At 49.7% G+C, this 24,168-nt stretch overlaps 1 protein-coding gene across 1 annotated transcript; it reads left to right on the top strand.

Moving 5' to 3' along the window:
- Nucleotides 1-23,850, top strand: CHORDC1 (cysteine and histidine rich domain containing 1). Its single transcript, XM_077341415.1, has 11 exons — nucleotides 1-257; nucleotides 6,374-6,423; nucleotides 7,333-7,389; nucleotides 8,841-9,001; nucleotides 9,661-9,761; nucleotides 11,112-11,170; nucleotides 12,604-12,674; nucleotides 12,831-12,936; nucleotides 15,239-15,358; nucleotides 16,228-16,290; nucleotides 19,469-23,850. The coding sequence occupies exons 1-11, from the start codon at nucleotides 194-196 to the stop codon at nucleotides 19,619-19,621; spliced, it is 1,005 nt and encodes a 334-aa protein (XP_077197530.1). The 5' UTR covers nucleotides 1-193; the 3' UTR covers nucleotides 19,622-23,850.
- The last annotated feature ends 318 nt before the right edge of the window (nucleotides 23,851-24,168 follow it).

The raw sequence follows: 24,168 nt of genomic DNA, 5'->3' as shown, positions 1-24,168 counted from the left end.
CGCGCCTGCGCCCTAGACTCCCGCCCCGGCCGGGAAGCTTCGTGAAGGTTCCCGAAGGCTCCGGTCGGTTCGGCTCTTTCCGGAGACGCCGGCCGCGCTTCCTTCCTGTCAAGAAGCGGCTCCTCGGCCGGCTGGCCTCGCTCGTCCTCGGCGCGGCGGACACGGCCTCGGCGGCCCCTTCGTCCCTCCGGCCATGGCTCAGCTCTGCTACAACCGGGGCTGCGGGCAGCGCTTTGACCCTGAGGACAACACGGACGGTCAGGCCAGGGGGGAGGGGAGCTGGGGTGGGGGAAGGGGCAGGGGGCGTGTCCGGGGGCGTGTCTAGAGGGCGGGGCGTGCGTAGCGGGGGGCAAGGTGGGTATGGCTGGAGGATCGGTGTATTATAGGGGTGGCGGGCGGGGGCTCATGGGAGTTGTAGTCCATGGGCAGCTGGAGAACTACCGTTTGGCCACTCCTGGTTTTTATAATGATAATAATCACCTTTGGTTTTTATAGCCCACCCTTTCCTCTAGGCTTAGGGTGGGTCACAACATATAATGATAATCTTTGGTTTTGTAGCCCACCCTTTCCTCTAGGCTCAGGGTGGGTCAGAACATATAATGATAATCTTTGGTTTTGTAGCCCACCCTTTCCTCTAGGCTTAGGGTGGGTCACAACATATAATGATAATCTTTGGTTTTGTAGCCCACCCTTTCCTCTAGGCTCAGGGTGGGTCAGAACATATAATGATAATCTTTGGTTTTTATAGCCCACCCTTTCCATTAGGCTCAGGGGGGGGGTGACAACTTATTATTATGGCTGTTCCATGTATTACCCCTGCGGTGTTGTCTGTGAACCGCCCTGAGCTGTATGGTAGTGCGATATAGAAATCTAATGATGATAATACATAATCTTTGTTTTTATGGCCTGCCCTTTCCCATAGGCCCAGGGTGGGTGACGACCTGTCGAAGCACAGAATTAATAAATGCATAATTTAAAAAATGTAGAAGTATCGATAAACTATATTTAGAAACGGCCTCTTAAAAGATCCGTGGAAGCTTAACCCAGGTGCTTCTTCACGTCATCATCATGAACAGCATTTAGAAGAAGAAGGAGAGCCGGTTTTTATGCCCCGCTGCTCACTGCCCGAAGGAGTCTAGATGTAGCTGACAGTCACTTTCCCTTCCTCTCCCCACGACACCCTGTAAGGTAGGTGAGGCTGAGAGGCCTCTGACAGGACTGCTCTGTGAGAACAGCTCTTACAGGACAATGACTGCGTATGGAGGAGCGGGGAATCAAACCTGGCTCGCCAGATTAGAAGCCACCACTCTTAACCACTTCACCCAGCTCTCTACATCCGTGTGCACAGGAAAATGCTTCTTCCTCCTCCTACTGCATTGTTAAATTTGAGTTCCAGGGATGTGGGGTTCCTTTGAACCAGAACCTGGCCTTTGAGTCCTTGCCAGAGAGGTGTAGGTGGCACGAGAGCTTATGTCAGCCAACCTGGCAGCATGCGTTGCCCTAAAATGTGTCGCCATGATTAAAGCAACCGCAGCACGTGAGTGGGATGACAGATGTATTAATAATTATCTATTTATCATTGAATTCAGAAACTGCCCCTCCCTGATGACGGGCTTGGGGCGGTTTCTAACTATAATATACATTTCAGAACGATAAACCTGTGCAAACGTAATGATAAATGTTAATTAACAGAAGCATTCTTGCTTCAGTGGTAACAAACCAGGGATGGCCAAACTGGGCATGACCTGATGTCCATGGACTACAGTTCCCTTGAGCATTGGGTCAAGCATTGTGCATGTGACATCTGGAGAGCCACAGTTTGGCCACCCCTGTAATACAGGGGTGGCCATGCTCACGGACTTCTCCATGAATCCACCTAATCCCCTTGGAAAGCTGTTTATTTCTGTGGCCATCGCAGGAGCTAAGGACACACTGGCATGTGGCCGGTCAATAAAACGAAGCAGTTGTTATGAAACTTAATAATCAGCCTTATTTTTGTATCCCGCCCTTCCTTTATCGCTCAGGATGGTTAATGACATTAATAATAGGGCCCAGCATGTATCAAATTAATGCCACCGGGTTTGCCTTTTGACCCAGCAGGAGTTCCGGTTGAAAATGAGGGTGGGGAATGCAGGATGTCCTGATTTTCTGCCCCCACATAGGCACATGGTATGTCCATGCTCGGTGCTATATTTATAGCTCTTTCTCTCTTCCTTGCTCCCTGCCGTTCTCCCTAGATTAGGAGCAGGCAACCGTTTTAAAGTCCAAATTCCCTTCAAGTAATTACCTTGATGGTCCAGCATACATTTCCTTCAGGTATCTGTGGGGAGACATGGGCTAAAGATCATGTGGGAAGGTGCTTCTGGGCCTTGTTCAGGACTACGTGGATATTGATAGTGGGGTAGAAATGCTCCCCCTGCAATGCTTAATTTTTTAAATTTGTTTAAAAAAAAACATGTCCTGCTTTTCTGTTCAGTCATCAGTCTAGGCTGCTCACCTATCATGAAGAGACCAACCCAAGTTCCCTATTCATTCAGCCTTTGTTAGCAGAGGGGGACAATGTTTGCGCCCATTTCATCATTGAAACTCACCTGGGACTGTTAGGACACTTCTTTTCCTCCTCCCATCAAACTTTTACTACTTTTTTCTCCATGGACCTCTCGTAGCTACATGAGCCCAGATGGATCTGACCAATGGTCCATCCAGTCCAACATCATGTCTCACACAGTGGCCAGCCAGTTCCTCTGGAGGGCCCACAACAGGGCTTAAAGGCCTGATATGGCCTCCTGACTCTGGGATTCAGAGGTTGACTGCCTCAGAATGTAGACATTCCCTCAGCACCATGGCTGGTAGCCATGAACAGACTTCTCACAGAATCCTAGAGTTGGAAGGGGCCATACAGGTCATCTAGTCCAACCCCCTTCTCAACGCAGGATCAGCCAAAAGCATCCAACAAAAATGTGTATCCAACATTTGCTTGAAGACTGCCAGTGAGGGGGAGCTCACCACCTCCTTAGGCAGCCTATTCCACTGCTGACGTGGAAATCATGGAGGAGAACTTCTCCATGAATCTGCCTAATCCCCTTTTCAAGCTGTTTATTCCTGTGGCCAGCTTGGTGCAGTGGTTAGGAGTGCGGACTTCTAATCTAGTGAGAAGGGTTTAATTCCGTGCTTTTCCACATGGAGCCAGCTGGGTGACCTTGGGCTCGCCATAGCAAAAAGCTTTTCTGATCAAGCAGTAATATCAGGACTCCCTCAGCCTCACCTCCCTTACAGGGTGTCTGTTGTGGGGAAGGCGATTGTAAACCGCTTTGAGACTCCTTCAGGTAGAGAAAAGCGGCATATAAGAACCAACTCTTCTTCTTCTTCAGTAATCTCAGGGCTCTCTCAGCCTCCCCTCCCTCACGGGGTGTCTGATGTGGGGAGAGGAAAGGGAAGGCGAATGTAAGCCGTGAGTCCATGGACATCTGGAGAACTGTAGTTGGGAACTGTAGTTCATAGACATCTGGAGAGCCACAGTTTGGCCAACCCTGATGTAGGGATGAGAGTGTCAGGCCAGGTTCTGGGAGTCTTGATCCCCACCGTGCCGCAGAAGCTGGTGGAGTGACCTTTGGCCAGTCATGGACTCTCAGCCCAAAACAGAGAAGAAGAAAGTAACGTCAGGCACTCTGGGGAGGAGAATGGCTCTTCCCAAGGCTGATTTCCTGATCTGTCCATCCTTCGTTCGCTGGGGACCCATTTGACAGCTTTCCCAGACCTTCATGGTTGAGAGCCAGTTTGGTGTAGTGGTTAGGAGTGCGGACTTCTAATCTGGCATGCCGGGTTCAATTCTGCACTCCCCCACATGCAACAGGATGTCTGTTGTGGGGAGAGGAAAGGGAAGGCAAATGTAAACTGCTTTGAGCCTCCTTCGGGTAGGGAAAAGCAGCATATAAGAACCAATTCTTCTTCTTCTACATCATCTGGCAACTTTTTGGCACACTTTTCTCCACTTGCCTATGCTAGTAAATAGTGGTTTAGACAATCCCGCATGACTGTTTGAGTCATCTTGTGCCCCCGATAACGTTCCAGGCTTATTCTGGGAACAACGTGTTGTGCTCCCACAAGCTAACAGTGGTCTTGAGTTACCAATGGCTTTTAGCTCTCTTTGGAGCTGAGCCCACTCGTGATGCGTCTTGGTGAATGTCCTTTTCCAAAACATCGTTGGGCTGTTGCTTCATCGCAACAGAACCGTCGCTTGGGCAAATAAATGTCCAGTGCTGTTATTTTGATCAGTGTCGTTTTTTCGGCATTATCACTGGACGTTTATACCTCAAACTTCCATAAGGGGCTACTGGGTGGGAATCTAGCTGTCCTATTTTCAGACGCTCTGAAACGACATTATTGCTGTTATTAATAGGAATGCCATGCTGTATGATAGCAACGAAGTTGGAACGCGGCCCAGTACCCTGACAAGTGTAAAATGTAAATTTAGACTAGGAGAAGGAGACAGTAGCTCAGAGGTAGAGCATCTGCTAGGTATGCAGAAGGACCCCAGTCCAGTCCCTAGCAGAGCCATTTTCAACCTTTTGACTGGAAGAGCCCCTGAAATATTTTTCAGGCTTCAAAGAGCCCCGGAACCAGGGCAGAAGTGATGATTGAGGAGAACTGGGGGGGCAGTGGGGGGAGGCAGTTTGAGGAAAGAAGAAGAAGAAATGGTTTTTGTACCCAGCTTTTCACTACCTAAAGGAATCTCAAAGTGGCTTACAATCGCCTTCCCTTCCTCTCCCCACGACAGACACCCTGTGAGGGAGGGGAGGCTGAGAGAGCCCTGAGATTACTGAAGAAGAAGAAGAGTTGGTTCTTATATGCCTCTTTTCTCTACCCGAAGGAGAGTCAAAGCGGCTTACATTCACCTTCCCTTTCCTCTCCCCACAGCGGGCATCCTGTGAGGTGGGTGGGACTCAGAGAGCTCTGATAGGACTGCTCAGTCAGAACAGCTCTATCAGGTCTGTGAGGAGCCCAAGGTCACCCAGCTGGCTGCATGTGGAGGAACAGGGAATCAAATCCTCTTCTCCAGATGAAAGAATGCCACTCTTAGCCACTATACCAAGTTGGCTGCCAAACTCTGTCCCCTTTTTCAGGTGTCGTAGCCATGCAAGAACGCCACCCCTGGGTCAATGGAAGTGGCCGCTTTCCTGCTGTTTCGACAATGCCAAGGGGGTTTCCCATGTCCTAGTCTGACACTTTGACCACACTGGCTGTCTCTTGTGACAGCAGTGGTGCAGAATAAACCAGTGGGGGCACTGGAATGGAATGGCCAAAGCATGCCAATAAATGACTCTTGACTCTTAAGCATGGATAGCTTGCCAGGAAATATGTATCTAGATTTCATTTCCACTGAAGAAGAAAAAGTTGATTTTTATACCCTGCTTTTCACTGCCTGGAAGAGTCTCAAAGCGGCTTCCAATTGCCTTCACTTGCTTTCCCCACAAGAGACACCCTCTGAAGTAGGTGGGGCTGAGAGAGCTCTAAGAGAAACTGCTCTGGGAGAACAGAACTATCAGGACTCTGAATAGCCCGAGGCCACCCAGCTGACTGCTTGTAGAGGAGTGGGGAATCAAACCCGGTTCACTAGTTTAGACACCACTGCTCTTAACCACTACGCCAAGCTGGATCATAGAAGAGGTGTAACCTGGTGTAACGACCTCCCCAAAGAGATCAGGTCCCTAATGGAACTTAAAACAGTTCCATAAGGCTTGCAAAATGGAGCTCTTCTTCCAGGCTGTTGGCTGAAGACCAGCTCTGTCAGACAGCCCCACTGCCCCCAAGCTCACAGGCTCCGCCTTCTCAATTATTGCAGTTGCTCATGTTATGTGGCTGTTGCCTATTGACTGAAAAGTTTTCCATTCCTAAGGTAAAGGTATCCCCTGTACAAGCACCGAGTCATGTCTGACCCTTGGGGTGACGCCCTCCAGCGTTTTCATGGCAGACTCAATACGGGGTGGTTTGCCAGTGCCTTCCCCAGTCATGACCGTTTACCCCCCAGCAAGCTGGGTACTCATTTTACCGACCTCGGAAGGATGGAAGGCTGAGTCAACCTTGAGCCGGCTGCTGGGATCGAACTCCCAGCCTCATGGGCAGAGCTTTCAGACTGCGTGTCTGCTGCCTTAACACTGCGCCACAAGAGGTTCAATTTTCCACTGCTAAAAGTAGCTTAATGTACGTTCTGTTTTATTGATTCTACGTACGTCGCCCTGAGACATTACAATGAGGGGCGGTATAGAAATGGAGTAACTGAGTAAATCACTAACCTAACCTATAAATCAAAAGCGTTGTTTACTGACCCTTTCAGTTAATGATGTTCTCTCTCTTTTGGTCCTTTTTTTTTTAGTGTCGTGCACGTATCATCCGGGTGTGCCAGTCTTTCACGATGCTCTTAAAGTAGGTGTGCAAGTGGCCGTTGTGGGTCTTAGAATCATAGAATTACAGAATCATGGAGTTGGAAGGGGCCACACAGGCCATAGAATCATAGAATCATAGAGTTGGAAGGGGCCACACAGGCCATCTAGTCCAACCCCCTGCTCAACGCAGGATCAGCCCTAAGCATCCTAAAGCATCCAAGAAAAGTGTGTATCCAACCTTTGCTTGAAGATTGCCAGTGAAAAATTGAGTCTTCCGGGCTGGGTGGCCATGGCCTGGTCCGGCACTTTTAGTCCCTGACGTTTTGCCAGTAACCGTACCTGGACTCCTCAGAAGTAGGAGCCGGTCAGGTGGAAATCTCTCCATGCCAAAGCGTGGAATGTGCGAACAGTCCCTGGGCATTTTATTTATTTACTTCTCGGGGTGTGCGTGTCATGTAGTGGTTCTCAACCTGGAGGTCGGGACCCCTTTGGGGGCCAAACAACCTTTTCACAGGGGGCGCAGCAGGGCAAGCAGCTTGGCGAGGGGGGCGAGGGGGGCAGCTCCACTGTTGCCACGAGATCGGCATGGTGGGACAAGAGGCAGAGATGAACTGAGAAACTCCGGGAAAAAACCAATTTATATGGAATCCTGAGCAATGGGTCTTCACGCCATTGGCCAGTTTCGGTTTAATTTCTGTGAAAGAAACCTTGCATCATTTAATGGTTGGGGGTCGACCACAACATTAGGAACTGTATTAAAGGATCACGTCGTTAGGAGTGTTGAGAACCACTGGTGTAACGCATCACATTCCTGCCTTACTTGGGAGTCTTCCCGTGGAGGGACTGGAACCAGGAAGCACTTTTCCTAGTGTATAAGTATTTTAAATCCTTTCAGCCAGAATATCGTTGAAGGTTCTTAGATATATTTATTTTTGCCTGCCTTTTACAGGGCTGGTCATGTTGCAAGAGGAGAACAACTGACTTCTCTGATTTCCTAAGCATTGCGGTAGGTATTGGCAACGCTTTTAGTCATTACTGCGTCGTTCTCTTGATGCCTGATTGCCAAATCCTGGTCCAATAAATCACGTCTCTCTAGGATAACGTGATGCAAAAGGGAGGCAAGTTCCCGGGCCTCTCAGTGGTTGCCTTGTCCTAGCATCACAAGTCGGTTGAAGAATTGTTGTCCTTGCAGCTATTGAAGTTATGGGGGCCCTGTTTGCAAATGAGCACACTCTTTTGGTCCTAAGAGCCAGAGTCAATTTGAATGTTAGAATCATAGAATCATAGAGTTGGAAGGGGCCATACAGGCCATCGAGTCCAACCCCCTGCTCTACGCAGGATCAGCCCTAAGCATCCTAAAGCATCCAAGAAAAGTGTGTGTCCAACCTTTGCTTGAAGACTGCCAGTGAGGGGCAGCTCCCCACCTCCTTAGGCAGCCTATGTTGAATAAAATGCATGTTTGGGTACAGTATAGATGGAACTGAGGGGGCCCCTGCAACCGTTTTTAGGGACAGAAGCCACTCCATAGCAACTGCTCCTATGAACGGGCTCCCTTGTGTTATTGACCTTCTTTGAGAGTTAAAAATCATTTGGAACATCAGTGTAAATAACAAGAAAAATCAGGACCTGCCAGGACTTATGGGGCCTTGCATTTTGCTTTGTGACCTCTCCTCCCCTATTTTCCCTTTCCCTCTTGCTGTCAGCCCCTGTATCCTCTTCATTTCCATGCGTCCTGCCCTCCTTCTCGCTCACCCACAAACCTCCTTTTTATCTGCCCCCTCCCGCATGTGAACTAGAATGCAGTATGATGATTTACAGCTCAGCAAGTAAAAGCTGCTGTACCTGCTGAAGAAAAAAGAGATACTTTAATTTTCACTCCAGTGATTAACATGCTGGTACGAGCCAGGCATCCCTTTAATTTTCAGCCCCGTCAGTTAAAATTGGTCCTCAGCTTTTAAAAGGTGAATTGAATAAATGCCGTTTTAACGTCTCCTCTTCCAAAAAGATAGAAGCCCCTTTTCTTAGAAAAGTATCCGTGGGAAATCATTCCCTTTTCCCTCGAAGTGGCAGATGTCAGAATTTAGGTTTGTGTGTTTGGATATGGTCCATAGAATTTGTGGGACTGTTCTGGACTTGGTGCTTGCATGTTTTGTTTCAATACTCTTTGAGTGAACTTATTTATTTGAGGGGGGGGGGGGTTTGCATTACCCACAGATGTTTTAATTGGTTCCTGGGTTCTGACACTTTCTACGTGGGTATCTTTTGCTTAAATGCATTTTCCAATTTCGATAGCATGTTCATCAGGATGCGTGGGTATGAGAAATGTGTAAATTACTGCTAGCATGGTCTTTGCTGACAGTTGTCAGAGACGAAGGACCAGGATTCCCTTTTGAAAATTACATTGGTGAAGCTGAATATCACACAGTTGATGGTGCAAGCATGTTTTATCTACCACAGGGTTGCACGAAGGGCTCCCATAACAGTGAGAAACCACCCGCGCCCGTCAAGCCCGAAGTTAAAACTACCTCTGAGCGAAAAGAGCTCGCTGACTTGAAACCTAAATTTGAAGAACACATCATTCAGGCGCCAAAGCCAGTGGAAGCAATTCGGAGGCCCAGGTACTGTCCTGAGATGGTGTGCTCATGCCAAATACGCTTCCAGTTGATAGTAATGTTTTTATCTAAATTATATATGTCCGAAGGCTGATGCAGTGTTTATGCAGCTGCAGTGTTATATCAAGGAATGTAAAATAACAGTTTAAACCAGTGGTCTCCAACCTTTATGAGGCTGGGGACCGGCAGGGCATCGGGCCGTGCCCGCGGGGACCGCACCCGCGCGGCCCACCCTGATTCCCTCTCCCCGCTCTCCCGCAGTAAGAAGCTTCCCGGGCCACAAGTTTGCGGCCTGGGAAGTTTTTTACTGCGGGGGGGGGGGGGCGGGAGCCACGGCCTAGCGCCATGGCCTTTGTGGCCCGGCACCGGGCCGCGGCCCACAGGTTGGGGACCACTGGTTTAAACCATAAACCGGTCACCCAGCTGGCTGCACATGGAGAAGCAGGAAATAAAACGTGGCTCGCCAGATTAGAAGCCGCCGTTCTTAACCACTGCACCAGGCTCCCAGCTAAAGACCAGTTTTGTGGGTAACAAGCAGCGATCCGACTGGCTACAGTCATACGTTCATGCGAAGGGAGCCTCATTAGTGCACATTGAAGCCATGTAATGCTTTTATATTTTAATCTTGCAAACCACAGTAACGCACGCTTCCGTCCTTCCTTCAGCCCAGATGAGCCGATGACTTACTTGCCGCTGAAGGTATCGGCTTCTTTGAAGCAGGCGCTAGACAAGCTCAAATTGTCATCGGAGAACGAAATTAAAAAAGGTATGCGGTTTGGTAGGATTCCGGACGATGCTTGAAGGGGAGAGGCCGTCGTGGGCTTGCGCCAGCTTTACTGTATTTAATCTCACCGTTAGTATTAATCATAGTTCAGGGCATGGTGCAGGGGGCTGTCTCATTCCAATTGGCTTGTAATCAGGGTTAAGACAAAAAAAATACACCCTGGCCTGGATATTCCAGGCTAGCCAGATCTTGCAGGGGCTCATGGGAATTGTAGTCCATGGACATCTGGAGGACCACAGGTTGACTACTCCTGCTCTAGTTTATTTCACAAGAGAACCAACAGCATCAGAGGAGTCATGCTCGGGAAGGTTCTTATCTTCAAAGGATAGTACTGTTTACAGCTTGCACCTCTAGGCGAGGAAGAAATAGCCAAAAGATCTAAAGGTGTGAGAGAGACAACTGGCCCAGAGCATGGGAAGGAAATGTGTGTGTGTGTGAGAGAGAGAGAAAGAGAGAAAAGGAAGGAAGGAAGGAAGGAAGGAAGGGTGTGAGAGGGAAACTGATGAAAATGGAAGGAAGGAAGGAAGGAAGGAAGGCAGGAAGGAAAGAGAGAGAGAGAGAGAGAGAGAGAGAAAGAGAAAGGGAGAAAGAGAAAGAAGGAAAGAGCGAGACAGAGAGCGAGACAGAGAGAGAGAGAGAAAGAAAAAGAAAGGAAGGAAGGAAGGAAGGAAGGAAGGAAGAAAGGAAGGAAGGAAGGAAGGAAGGAAGGAAGGAAGGAAGGAAGGGTGTGAGAGGGAAACTGATGAAAATGGAAGGAAGGAAGGAAGGAAGGCAGGAAGGAAAGAGAGAGAGAGAGAGAGAGAGAAAGAGAAAGGGAGAAAGAGAAAGAAGGAAAGAGCGAGACAGAGAGCGAGACAGAGAGAGAGAGAGAAAGAAAAAGGAAGGAAGGAAGGAAGGAAGAAAGGAAGAAAGGAAGAAAGGAAGAAAGGAAGAAAGGAAGAAAGAAAGAGCAATTCTCCCTGAAAAGCTCTGGGGTTCTGGTCAATCAAGGCATGGCAGGAGCCGGTGACTACCAGACAGTGACTTGACAGTGATTTTAAAAAGACAACTATGTTGGATCCAGGTTTTCTGTTGACAAAATGGAACTTCCCTGCCTCTCCCCTCCCACGGAGATCTACCCAATGCTGGTCTTGTGGGATTGTGGACCCTGATAGACTGTGTGTGTGTGTGTGTGTTGGGGGTAGGGGAGGGGGTGACTGCAGTGAGAAGAGTGGAAATTGCCAGTTCAATCCGGCTCCAACCCAGCCTCTTCTGCATCTATATAAGCTGGGGTGGGGGCAACGACCTCGTCTTTAGCTTCTGAACGAAACCTTCTCTGGCATTCTCTTACAGAAGAGGATAGCGATGAAATAAAGATTGGGACTTCGTGTAAAAACGGGGGCTGTACAAAGGTAAGTGTTTTCGATTTCATGTACGCATTTCAATCAGATGCTTAAAAACCTCTGGCTCCCCCCCTTCCCCCTTTCTTGATGTTTAACGAAGACTTTCATGTATCGTTGACTAGTTTTAATGTAAACCGCCCTGAGCCTTCGGGGAGGGCGGTATATAAATCTAAATAAATAAATAAAAGCGTTGTGTGATGTGTTACTCATTGCACACTAACAGCTATAATGTGTAGTTCTGTGATTTGTACATGGCCCCTTTATTGGTGGAAGTTGCAGCGTGATGTGGGAATGCCTAGAATCCTAGAGTTGGAAGGGGCCATATAGGCCGTCTAGTCCAACCCCCTGCTCTACGCAGGATCAGCCTAAAACATCCAGGATAAGGATCTATCCAGCCACTGCTTGAAGACGGCCAGTGAGGGGGAGCTCCCCACCTCCTTAGGCAGCCCATTCCACTGCTGAACTAGACTCATAGAATCCTAGAGTGGGAAGGGGCCATATAGGCCGTCTAGTCCAACCCCCTGCTCAGTGCAGGATCAGCCTCAAGCATCCAGGATAAGGACCTGTCCAGCCGTTGCTTGGAGACGGCCAGTGAGGGGGAGCTCCCCACCTCCTTAGGCAGCCCATTCCACTGCTGAACTAGACTCCTAGAATCCTAGAGTGGGAAGGGGCCACGCAGGCCATCTAGTCCCACCCTCTACTCATTGCTGGATCAGCCTCAAGCATCCAGGATAAAGACCTGTCCAGCCACTGCTTAAAATCTACCAGTGAGGGGGAACTCACCACCTCCTTAGGCAGCCAATTCCACTGCTGATCTAGGCTGAATGCCCACCCAGGGACCCTCCAATTCCTACCCCCTCCAGGCCCATCACTGGCCATTTTTGAGGGTGGGGAGTGTCGAAATGACCATATATGCTCTCACCACACAATGACCATTTTACAAATTAAAAAAATATATACTAGAAATTAGTTTAACTCCCAAACATTTAGAAAACCCTTCCAGGGTTATCAAGAAGCACCAGGGTTTCATGAAACCCTGGTTGAGAAAGCCTGATTCAACCCCATTCCTGCCGGTCCTCTACTTTGCTGCCAACAAGAACCATTTCCCAGCCCTTCTCCAAGTGATAGTACTTCAAGCGAGCAATCCTGTCTCCTCTTCTCCAGGCTGAACTTTAAAGCAGGGGGTAGTCAACCTGTGGTCCTCCAGATGTCCATGGACTACAATTCCCATGAGTCCCAGCTGGCAGGGACTCATGGGAATTGTAGTCCATGGACATCTGGAGGACCACAGGTTGACTACCCCCTGCTTTAAAGTACTTCTCCTCTTTGAGATGACTCCTTGAGTTCCACCAGCTTGGGGGTTGGGTTGGGTTGGCTGGCCGAGGCGGTCTTCAGTTCAGTGGCCAGCAAATGACTGATACCTGTCCTGATGTTTCCCGCAGACATACGAAGGCCCAGAGAGCACGGAAGAAGAATGCACCTACCATTCAGGTGTGCCTATATTCCACGAAGGGTCAGTATCACGTACCCAACAACCCGGCTTTCCTTAACCTCTGTATCAATCCTTCATCCTTCCTCGCAAGTTAGCTTGCTCCCTCCTGTCGGGTGGAAGTCGGGACGAGTACTGCTGTAGCCCAATGATCTCTTGAAACTTTATTTCCCCTCGCAGGATGAAGTACTGGAGTTGCTGCCGGAGGAAAACGTCGGACTTCAACACCTTCTTGGCCCAAGAGGGCTGTGCGAGAGGAACACACGTGTGGATTAAGAAAGATGTTGTAAGTAATCCGAAGGAGGAGGAGAGTTGATTTTTTCATGCCCTGCTTTTTCACTGCTCGGAGTCTCAAAGCGGCTCACGATCCTCCTTTTTGGGCAAGGAGATCATCGATTAGAGTTATCCGAGGGGTGTGGCGGGGGTGCGGGATGTTCCATTTGAGTGTCAAATACAGGGAGGCAAACTTTGTGCAGAGAAGCAGCCAGAAGAAGTGGGTTTTGCATGTGTAAGAATCTCTTGACCAGCTGGACTCTTTACGAAATGATGGGTTTGGTGCTCTTCCAGCATTCTTCTCTTGGCCGTCCTATTGCAATGTACAATTATGGGAAACTAGGGGCCAAACCCATTCCATTCAGGAATACAATGGGCGGTAGATTGGGGAAGGGGACAGCCTCACCCCCCAGGACCTGGAAAGGCTGCAGTCTGGAGGCCCCTGGGCAAGGAACTCATTGGCAGGGGCAGCTCTCATGTGGCAGGGATCTGCAGCCTCCAAGCCTCAGAGGGAAGTGGAAGGAGGAGGGGGTGGTCAGGGGCGGGGGACAGAAGGCGATTGGCTGGCCACTGGACAGACAGGCCAGTCGATTGGACAAGGAGGCACTCAGGGGTGGGACAGCCGCCCTGAGTGGGTGTTAAACACTGAGTGGCACTTGAGCCATGAGACAAGCTCCTCCTCCAAGGCCTTATCAGAAATATACTATGTGGAACGGATGGTCAGAACAGTTTCACGGTGGGCAAGCCTATTCATCCTACTAGAGCTGGGCAGGGAGGCCTTGGAGACGCTTCAGTAAGAACTGTGCTGATGGATGCTGGCTTTCTGCTGAGCCATTCCCTCACATGGATGTCCCAGGCCAACATGTGAAGTATGTCTGTCTGTATTAAAAGGTGTTTTGTTTTTTAAAGTAGTCTCCTTCCCATCAGAACCGAACCTCTGTTAATGGCAGTGACTGCTTATTTCATGGAAGGAATGTCACAGAATCATGGAAGGGGCCATACAGGCCATCTAGTCCAACCCCCTGCTCCACGCAGGATCAGCCCAAAGCATCCTAAAGCGGCCTTGTGTCGTGGTTAAGAGCGGCTGCCTCTAATCTGGAGAGCAAGTTTGAATCCCCAGATCTCCCCATTTGGCCAGCTGGGTGACCTTGGGCCAGTCACAGTTCTCTGAGCGCTGTTCTTTCAGGGCAGTTCCGTTAGAGCTCTCTCAGCCCCACTTCTTTCACAGGGTGCCTGTTGTGGGAAGAAGAAGGGAAAGCTGTTCGTAAGTCGCTTTGGGACTCCTTTGGGTAGGGAAAAGCAGGGTGTAACAAAAAGGGGGAAGGGGACCCAACCTGAAATACAAGCGAGAACCAAAAGGGGGTAGAGATAAAATCAATTTTAGAAAAACACAAACTGTTTATTATAAGAGTTCAAATGTTTAGAAACCACAAAAGCTATTTGACACATATAAAACATCTTAAGTGCATGTACCAATAATGTGAAATAATTTTTTTACCTTGACTTAACATGTTACAATCAAATAGTACCAATGCGCACAGATATATAAATAATATTTTTTTACGAATTTCAACAGGAGGGGGGGGTGAAAAAATGACTGTGCTTTGAGCCTGTCCTCAGAGAAGCACACCATCCTGTTCTCCGGCACCCAGGGGAGGAACAAGAAATGTTTGCAGGCTGAGGATTCTGCTGTTAAGAACACCTCACAGGACCAGAACTAGCTGGAACAAACTAAAGTTTTTCTTTTCAATGTGTGCCAAATATGGTATTTTGTGTTTTTTAAACATTTGAGCTCCTATAAAGGTAAAGGTAAAGGTATCCCCTGTGCAAGCACCGAGTCATGTCTGACCCTTGGGGTGACGCCCTCTAGCGTTTTCATGGCAGACTCAATACGGGGTGGTTTGCCAGTGCCTTCCCCAGTCATTACCGTTTACCCCCCAGCAAGCTGGGTACTCATTTTACCGACCTCGGAAGGATGGAAGGCTGAGTCAACCTTGAGCCGGCTGCTGGGATTGAACTCCCAACCTAATGGGCAAAGCTTTCAGGCGGCTGCCTTACCACTCTGCGCCACAAGAGGCTCAGAGCTCCTATAACAAATGATTAAAAAAAAAAAAAAAAAACCCAGCCCTACTTCTCCTTTAGGAGCAAACCTTTAGTTTATACTGCAAGAAGCCTGTTCAGTCTTGCGAGGGGAAGCACAGATCTCGCACCTGCCAGCTCTTATGGGTTTCAGCTTGTTTTATCACACTGTCCCTCCTCTGCTCTTTGCCTTGACGAAAACCATATGATGATGGCGCTTTCCACTCCCTCTGTAGGGGAAAAAGATGGTTCCCTGCAGGCACGATTGGCATCAGACTGGAGGGGAGGTGACCATTTCAATCTATGCCAAGAACTCCATCCCTGAACTCAGCCGTGTGGAAGCAAACAGCACGATGGTGAGTGGCTACTGGCAGTCCCCTTCCTGCTTTGCTCTGTCTCTAGAAATTCCTCATGGCCTGACTGATAGTGCCTGAGAGAAGAGTTGGGAGGGGCCATGCAGGCCATCTAGGCCCACCCCCTGCCCACCCCCACCTCCTTAGGCAGCCCATTCTGTGGCTGAACTTGACTCCTAGAATCCTAGAATGGAAAGGGGCCAGCCAGGCCATCTAGTCCCACCCCCTGCTCAACGCAGGATCAGCCTCAAGCATCCAGGAGAAGGATTTGTCCAGCTGCTGCTTGAAGACCGCCAGTGAGGGGGAGCTCCCTACCTCCCTAGGCAGCCCATTCCACCGCTGAGCTACTCTGACTGTGAATTTCCCCCCTAATATCTAGCTGGTATCATTCTACATGTATTTTAAAGCCATTACTGCAGGTCCTATCCTCTCCTGCCATCAGGAACCACCCCCTGCTCTCCTCCAAGTTTGAAATTCTCTTTGAAATCCTTCAAGAGAGCCATCCTGTCCTCTCTCAACCTCTTCCTGTTTATGGCTGCTTGCTCTGGGGTGGGTGTTGACTCAATCGCTCCAACCAGTCACAACTGAATGCTTAGATGTGCAGTGTGCACTTGAGCATTAGCACGATGGTGCCTGGCTATTCATTATCCATAGTTAAAGCTAGCTGAGATTTTGTCTCTGCAGGGTTTTTTTTGTATGTGCACTTATAATTGAACTGCCCTCTCTCAGGCTGTGGTTTGTGAGCATGAGCACATTGGCTTCTCAGTAGGGTCAGTGGAATGCGTCCTTTGTTGAATAAAGAAGCACATACAGGAGTCAGAAGTGCCATGTGGTTTGTTTGCTTTCACCTAAAATCCTTCCCTTCTTTTCAGCTAAATATCCATATTGTGTTTGAAGGCGACAAGGAGTTCAACCAGGCTCTGAGTTTATGGGGAGTAAGTACATGTGCATTTTCATTCAAGACAATTTCAGACTGATTTTGTGTTCTGGCCTGGATTCTGCCCCCATCCCTCCCTTCTGAATGACTTCCATGTGAGTGGCCTTCGTAACTCCCAAAGCGGCAGGGTTGTGTGAAAGAGGGAATTGATTATGCAACTGTCAACTATTTATATCTGTTCCACATATAATATTTCTGGTAAAGGCTTGGAGGAGGAGCTGGTCTCATGGCCTAAGTGCCCATCAGTGCTTATCGCCCACTCAGGGCAGCTGTCCCACCCCTGAGTGCCTCCTCCTCCAACCGGCTTGCCTGTCTGTCCAGCGGCCAGCCAATCGCCTTCCGTCCCCCACCCCTGACCACCCCCTCCTCCTTCCACTTCCCTCTGAGGCTCAGAGGCTGCAGATCCCTGCTGCTTGAGAGCTGCCCCTGCCAATGAGTTCCCTTCCCGGTGGTCTCCAGCCTACCGTCTTTCCAGCTCCTGGGGGGAGGGAGAGGCCATCCGCAAAGTTCTCCCACCACTACCCCCAATCTAGCACCCGTTGTATTTCTGAATGCAATGAGCATGGCCTCTAGTTTTTTCATTAAATGTGTCGACCACCCCTCTCTGCAGATAGCCTCGGGGCAGTGTACAGCATTAAAACTCTAGTTATTCAAATACAATAAAAACAGTAAAAACAACAGATACCCCCTGATATTCCGCCGTCCCCGTTCTCAGCCATATGTTCAGAGGTGGGATATTGTGGAGAGGGAGGCCCATTAGCTTTTATTTACTTGTTCTGGCCCCAACCATAAGGCTGGTGGAATAGTGGCATTTTTTAATTTAATTTTATTTTAGTTATTTAGTTATTTAGATTTTTATGCTGCCCTTCCCTACGCCTCGGGTCGGTTTACATAAAACATTTTGGAACGTTTACATAGAACACTATTGAAATCAATCTAACAGTCTAACAATAACACCAACTAGAACAGTATAACGATAACAACAACACACCAACCAGAACAGGCCCTAGCAGCTCACGGTGGCTTACAACATAGTTCGATATATATCCTCCCAGGGATAAAGTTGGGATGCGTCAATATGGCATAATTGCATTAACCATTACAGCATTCGAGCCATCACACCCAATATTGCGTCAATATTATTAAACACGTAAACCAGTGGTCCCCAACCTTTCTGAGGCTGGGGACCGGCAGGGCATCGGGCCGCGCCCACGGGGGCCAAGCCCGCGGGGGCCACGCCCACGTATCGGCCCGTGCCTGCAGATCGGGCCGCGCTCGTGCATTGCGCATACGCAATTCGCGGGCGCGGCCCGGCCCTGATTCCCTCTCCCCGCCCTCCCGCAGTAAGAAGCTTCCCGGGTCGCAAGCTTGGGGACCACTGACGTAAACCATTACTGCCAATGTATGTGTCTTGACCGGATTGCATAAAAATGCTCCAGCACATTGTCGCCCTGTTTTGGAACACGGCTTAACACACAGCATAATCTCAGCGTTTTCAATTCTCCTTGCATGAATTCTGTTTTATTGCAAGCCAGCAGTATTGGGAGAATCGCCTCCATACTGTAGCATTTTCCTGGCCTGAGGCGCTTGGGTGAGATGCGTCTCATTCTCCCTAGATGGCCTGTCTTCCTTCTCAAGTGTTCCCTTCCTGAGGCCGTTGGGAGGAAGCTCATGGTCTGTGCCACAGCCGCCACCGACACAAAAGGCAGAAACGGGGACCTTGTGTGACAGTCTACGTCGCTGCATTTGTTAGTCCAACCTGCAACATTCCACGAAATAATATTGAAAGTGCTAGCAGTTGGCCTCTGGGATAGTCAGTTCTGATTGGAGATTTGGTCCAGAGCGCCATCAAAGTCATCGAAAATGCAGCCATTAAGGATGGAGGTTCTTGGACTAGCAGATGGAGCGGAAGGATTCTCAAGTTCAGTAGGGTTACATGCAGGACTTCCTAAAAGGACCCCAGCTTCAGACAGCTCTTGTGCCAATGATTTGCTGTTACACATCGCTTGTGATGTCAGACTGGGGCATGATTTAAGTGGAGTTTGCATGGCCAAGTCACAGTCATTGTAGATATTGAGTAAGTGGGGGGTGTGACAGTCGTGCTCATGTCATAGCTCCCAATGAAATGAATTTGGCATCTGACATATTCACACTGCCTGCCTTGTTTGGCTCACAGCAGCTGTTGAGCCAGGTGATTGGTTTGAACTTTTAAAGCCCTTAATGGCCTGGGACCAGCGTACCTGCGGAACCACCTTTCCCCTTATAACCCCCACCTCCCCAAGAGCGTTTAAATTGTCGTAACAACATCTGCTCAGGGTTCCCAGCCTGGAAGAGATGATGTTGGCCTCAACCAGGGCCAGGGCCTTTTCGGCTGTGGCCCCGGTCTGGTGATTTGAGGTCCCAGGAGAGATGAGGACCCTGCAGGACCTAAATCTGTTCCATGGGGTCTGCAGTATGGAGCTACTCCTCCAAGCTTATGGTCAAGACCAAATCTAACATCCACCATAGAAGCTGGCCTCATTGCTCGGGGAGGAAGGGAGAAGGAATGCTGAAGATCAGCTCCGACCACAACTTCCCCCATCTGGGACATAGTCCAGGGCATGACTGGCAGAATTTGGAATGTTTTAATGTTTTCACCTTGTATATGTGTTTGAGGCCATAACCCGTCCTGAGCCCTGGAAGGGCAAGATATATATTAAAAATCATAATGATTACTATCTCCTAGTAGGGGGTACAAAAAGGGTCTCTTGTGGCACAGAGTGGTAAGGCAGCAGACATGCAGTCTGAAGCTCTGCCCATGAGGCTGGGAGTTCGATCCCAACAGCCGGCTCAAGGTTGACTCAGCCTTCCCTCTTTCCAAGGTCGGTAAAATGAGAACCCAGCTTGCTGGGGGGTAAACGGTAATGACTGGGAAAGGGAATGGCAAACCACCCCGTATTGAGTCTGCCATGAAAATGCTGGAGGGCATCACCCCAAGGGTCAGACATGACCCGGTGCTTGCACAGGGGATACCTTTACCTTTTTAGGGGGTACAAAACGGGGGGGAAATAGCTTGGAACACTGTGTCGGGGGAGAATAGTTTGAACAGTGCATCAACAGTCCGATTTTAGCTGCGGCCGCAGGACACACGCACGAAAACATAGCGCTTAAACAGAGATCTCTGTGTCCTCGCCCAGGTGATCGACGTGAAAAGGAGCTACGTCACCATGACGGCTACAAAGATCGAGCTCATCATGCGGAAAGCGGAGCCCATGTTGTGGGCCGGCCTGGAACTCCCGGCGTCCAAACTTCAGCCGAAACGGCAGCAAGACATCGCCGAGCAAGCGTGAAGTCCAAAAGAGGCCTGCCGTTCCCCAGAAAGGAGCGGAGGCTTGCCGTTGTAGCGTGATTTTTGTATACAACCTATTTTCTTTTCTTTTTTTTAAAGAGAAGCATAATAAACCTTGCATTCCCTGTCCGACACAGTGCTCGGCTTCCCAAGAGACAGCAGTCTTGTTTCCTGGAGGTTGATGCCAACAGCCACCCGGATGAATCAGCTCGAGGCCAAGGAAGCATCCGGATGTCGCCATGAAATTAGTCGCCGTGAAAAATCCCAAGGAGGGGGCATTACGAGCTGCTCCCTCCTGCTCCGGGCACAGTTTCCCTCTCATGTCTCACGTTCCCCAGGACTTTCCTCGAAGAGTCGCGAGAGGGTTAGTTCCATGTCTGGGCTGTACCACTGCAGAAATGGATCCTCGCACAAACACCCAGGAAACGCCACCTGTTCATGTCTGAACCTACCATGCTGGGGAGAAAGCGTGCTAGCTTTCAATGAAGAAAAGATATTTTGCGGGTCGGGGGCAGAGTTTTCCGTCACGCGAGTAGGCTTGCGCGCTTCGGCCGGTTCGGTGGCCGTTCAAAGCTAAAGTCGGGCTTGAATGGCCACCGAACCGGCTGAAGTGCACCGAATCGCACAAACCCTACGAGTCCTTCCCTACTGTCTGAAGCAGGAACGGCCTTATGGTAGCTTAGAGCAGGGGTAGTCAACCTGTGGTCCTCCAGATGTCCATGGACTACAATTCCCATGAGCCCCTGCCAGTGTTTGCTGGCAGAGGCTCATGGGAATTGTAGTCTATGGACATCTGGAGGACCACAGGTTGACTACACCTGCTCTAATCTACAGGTCGACTACCCCTGGCTTAGAGTTTCTGCTGCAGAGGAGTTCCAAGCAATCTAGTCAATTTAGGTGTCAGGTTTCTCCAAACAGAGCTGCTCTGTCACCCCATCTTGTCCTCGGTTCTTCCTGTTTAGATTCGAGCAGGCGTGACGAGCCCCTCCCTCCGTTATCTTCCAGCACCGCAAACGGCGTGCATCAAAGGTCATTCCGATATCGGCCACAGTGTCTCGAGAGCGTCTTCCCTGAGTCCCCTTGAAGTGGCTAAGGGTCCAGAAGGAGCACTGTCGTCTGCAGGGCTGTGCGGGGGCAGCTCCTTGAGCAGCAAACATCACCTTTTCTGACACAATGCCCGGTTAGTCCGTACCTGGAAAGGGCTTCCCTTTTTGTATGGAGGCGTGGCCGTTAAAACTCTGAAACGGAAACAAAGAAAGGAGCAAGCCCAGCGCAGATTAACCCGAAGCTGGGATTAAATATAAAATCGAAGAATGAGAGCTTTGGAGACCGTAGAGCAGGGGTAGTCAACCTGTGGCCCTCCAGATGTTCATGGACTACAATTCCCATGAGCCCCTGCCAGCATTTGCTGGCAGGGGCTCATGGGAATTGTAGTCCATGAACATCTGGAGGGTCACAAATTGAATACCCCTGCCGTAGAGGTCTTCCTTAGTTGGGAGCCTTCCACCACTTAGCTGTCTGTCCTCACTAGCACTCCTCCCACGGAATCTCCGATTTGGGTGTTTGTAAGGGCACACATTCCTTGCCTGTGCCTGCAGCAACATGGAGCGGCAAAATTCTTCGCTGCACAAACAACCTGGAAGGATACCGTTCTTGCTCGGCAGCTGAAAACTCTGCGAAAAAACCAAAGCAGAGGAGCAGAACAGAACTCTCTCTCTCTCTTTCATGAGCATGTTTTACCAGATTCCCCCAGTAGAGAATTATTAACATAGATAGATAAACTCAGGGAAACAAACGAGAACTCTTCCTTTTAAATGGAAGCGGTGTGATCCGGCGCTCCCTCCCCCCCCCCCCTCTGCGTTTCGCCCCTTTCCGACTCCTGCATTCTGTTTTCAGGCGTGGCTCAGATCTTCATCCCTTTGCAGGAGGGAAAGCTGTTGGATTCTTGCCTCTGAACAGCTCCTGGCTGCCGTGCTCTTAAGCTGAAGCAGGAAGACGCCAGGCAGGTTTTTGCTTTCCTTTCAGCGTTGTGGCATTGGCTCAGAGAGGGGGCCCGTCCCAGTGCCTGTAATCGGTGGTGATTTAGGAAAAGTTACGTGCAAAAGCCATCGGTCTCGTTCCCCCAGAAAGCTTGGTTTTGAGTGGAAAGGGCTGCTGCATCCCAGATGTTGTTACGGGTGGGAGGGCAACCCTCTGTCTTGTATGAACGCCTGAAAATTCTTGGAATGTTCCCTGTAGAGCAGGGGTAGTCAACCTGTGGTCCTCCAGATGTCCATGGGCTTCAATTCCCATGAGCCCCTGCCAGCTGGCAGGGGCTCATGGGAATTGTAGTCCATGGACATCTGGAAGACCACAGGTTGACTACCCCTGCTGTAGAGCTTTGGCAGCTCAGGAGATTATTCCATTCGTAGCCTGTTCCTTCCACTTCAGGAGGCCTCTGAAATTCTGGCCGTCCCAATGCTCCTAGAGGAGGGGTGGCCAAAACCGTGGCTCTCCAGATGTCCAATTCCCATGAGCCCCTGCCATTACTGGGAACTGCAGTCATGGGAATTGGAGATTAATTTGCATTCATGGGAATTGTAGTCCACAGACATCTGGAGCACCACAGTTTGGCCGCCCCTGGCCTGGAAAATTAACAAGGAATGTGTATACTGAGCCATAGGGAAACTTTTCCTTGGAATTGCATTGGGCTCTGCTTGGAAGTTGAGGAGTACAGCTGGATACAGGAAACCATTGCTAGTTTGGACTGGAAACAGAAAGCAAAGCTAGAGCATCGTGCTTAGCAATGGTTTCCTTCTGCTTGTTAGCCGCTGTGTAGTAGACCGAGGTGCTGGAGCACCAGCTTCCGGTTCCCTGCTTTTGAAAGGAAAGCCAAAGCCCCCTTGCCCAGGACAGCAAAATAGGCCTAGGGATGGCCAATGGGCTCCCTTTTCCAGCAAAGCACCCTTAGAGGGGATGCAGAGTTGGTCAGAGGAAAGACTGGGCACTTCCTTTGGTCATCCACAGAGGTGCGAGCTCGTGGGTCGAGGGCCCTTGAAAGGGGTCCCTTTTGGAAACATTTCACATTGAACCGCGATGCCTTTGTAAACGGTTCTCGCTACAGGGTACGTCTACGCGCTTCCTTCCGTTGACGTTGCGCTTTTCTTCGTAGTAAGAAGCCGTGGCCATTGCGACGGCCACCCTTTTTAACGTCCGCACGGCCCCGGGGGCCCCCTCCGCTCGTAATACTTAGAGCCCGGTTAGCAGGCAGCCGCGAATGCAAAGCCAGGCAAGCAGAGTGGCTGTCTGAGCAAAGGGAGGGCCATAGGCACTTGCTATGGTGTCCATCTTCAGCCCTTGGCGGCCTGCTGCTGCTCGCTCCCTCGTTGGCTCTCTGAGGGTATTTCACAACTTCTGTGAGCTTTATTTGGTTCCGATCACCTGTACTGCGAACAGTCAGAGTCCTGATGCTCTCTGGTTTCTGTACCCCCAAATCCAGCCGCCAGAAGAATTTGATCGAGCCCCTTCCCTGTGGCCCGCAGTACGTGGCTGGTGTTCTGCGTTTGGATCAGTTACGCTCAAGCTAGTTGCTGGTAGCAGCTCTCCGCAGCATTTGGGGTCACCCTGAGTCCTCTGCCCGTGTTGGGTCACTGGCTGCTATTTTGGTCCGGGGCTTTAATATAAAGAGGGGGAGAAAAAGAACTACGATGAATGTACGTCACTTGCATCTGCATGACTTTTTTTTCCCCAGCGCAAATTAATCTGCTCCGGCCAACACAGGCTTGGGCATGCATGCATGCGCTCCCTGGTTCATGCGCCCCCTGGTTCAACCTGTGTTCAGACTTGCGCCTTTCGGTTGGAGAAGTTCTACAACCAACTCACCACTTCAGCGGTCAAGTACTGTTCGGTTAGTTTTTTTTTTTTTTTTTGCCGTGAAAAGGAAAAAAAGAAATGATTCCGTGCAATTCTTTGCTTTAGAACATCGCATGTGATTTTTTAAAAACTTAACAGTAGTGGTTCCATTGAGTTTTTTCCATACTGCAACCCAGAACGTCATTTGTATATAGTAATTAAAAAAAAAGAAATAGGTGTCTGGAACACTAGAGGTTTTTAAATTGGTTTGTGTTTCTTCCAGCGTGCTTTTGTTTATCCATGCATGGATGTCAGTTTTCTGTCGATACAAGAATGTTTCTTAGAGGTCTCATGCCTTCAGACCTTTTTCTAAATTTATGAAATAAATGATTAACTGTACCCTGAATCTGCACTTACTTTCTCTATTCCATTGTCAATCCTGTTGAATTCAGATCGATTTGAACTCGGGTCTTCCTCTCCCCCCCCCATTGAAACAGAAAAGTGTTCTGCACATGCGTGGCAGGAGCCTCTTCCATTTCTTGAAGCGGGGGGGTGGGGGGTGGATTGGAGACAGCAGAGGAGAGAGAGAAAAAAAACAAGATGCAAATATCCACCGACAGAAGTTAGGGGTCGGCTGAGAGAAATTAGGGGCTTCCCCTTTAAAGCAAGCTTGTCACCTGGGCAGCCTTGGCCAATCAGGGCTCCTCTACCACGGAG

The sequence above is a fragment of the Paroedura picta genome, chromosome 6 (assembly GCF_049243985.1).
Source record: "Paroedura picta isolate Pp20150507F chromosome 6, Ppicta_v3.0, whole genome shotgun sequence".
NCBI classification, from domain to species: domain Eukaryota; kingdom Metazoa; phylum Chordata; class Lepidosauria; order Squamata; family Gekkonidae; genus Paroedura; species Paroedura picta.
This window is presented reverse-complemented; position numbering and strand designations above follow the sequence as displayed.

What these genes read in the sequence shown, in the direction of transcription:
- CHORDC1 (XM_077341415.1), top strand. Translation starts at nt 194, where the DNA reads ATGGCTCAGCTCTGCTACAACCGGGGCTGCGGGCAGCGCTTTGACCCT. An exon ending in CCCTGAGGACAACACGGACG is followed by an intron (nt 258 to 6,373) that starts GTCAGGCCAGGG and finishes TTTTTTTTTTAG; the next exon opens with TGTCGTGCACGTATCATCCG. An exon ending in AGGCTCTGAGTTTATGGGGA is followed by an intron (nt 16,291 to 19,468) that starts GTAAGTACATGT and finishes GTCCTCGCCCAG; the next exon opens with GTGATCGACGTGAAAAGGAG.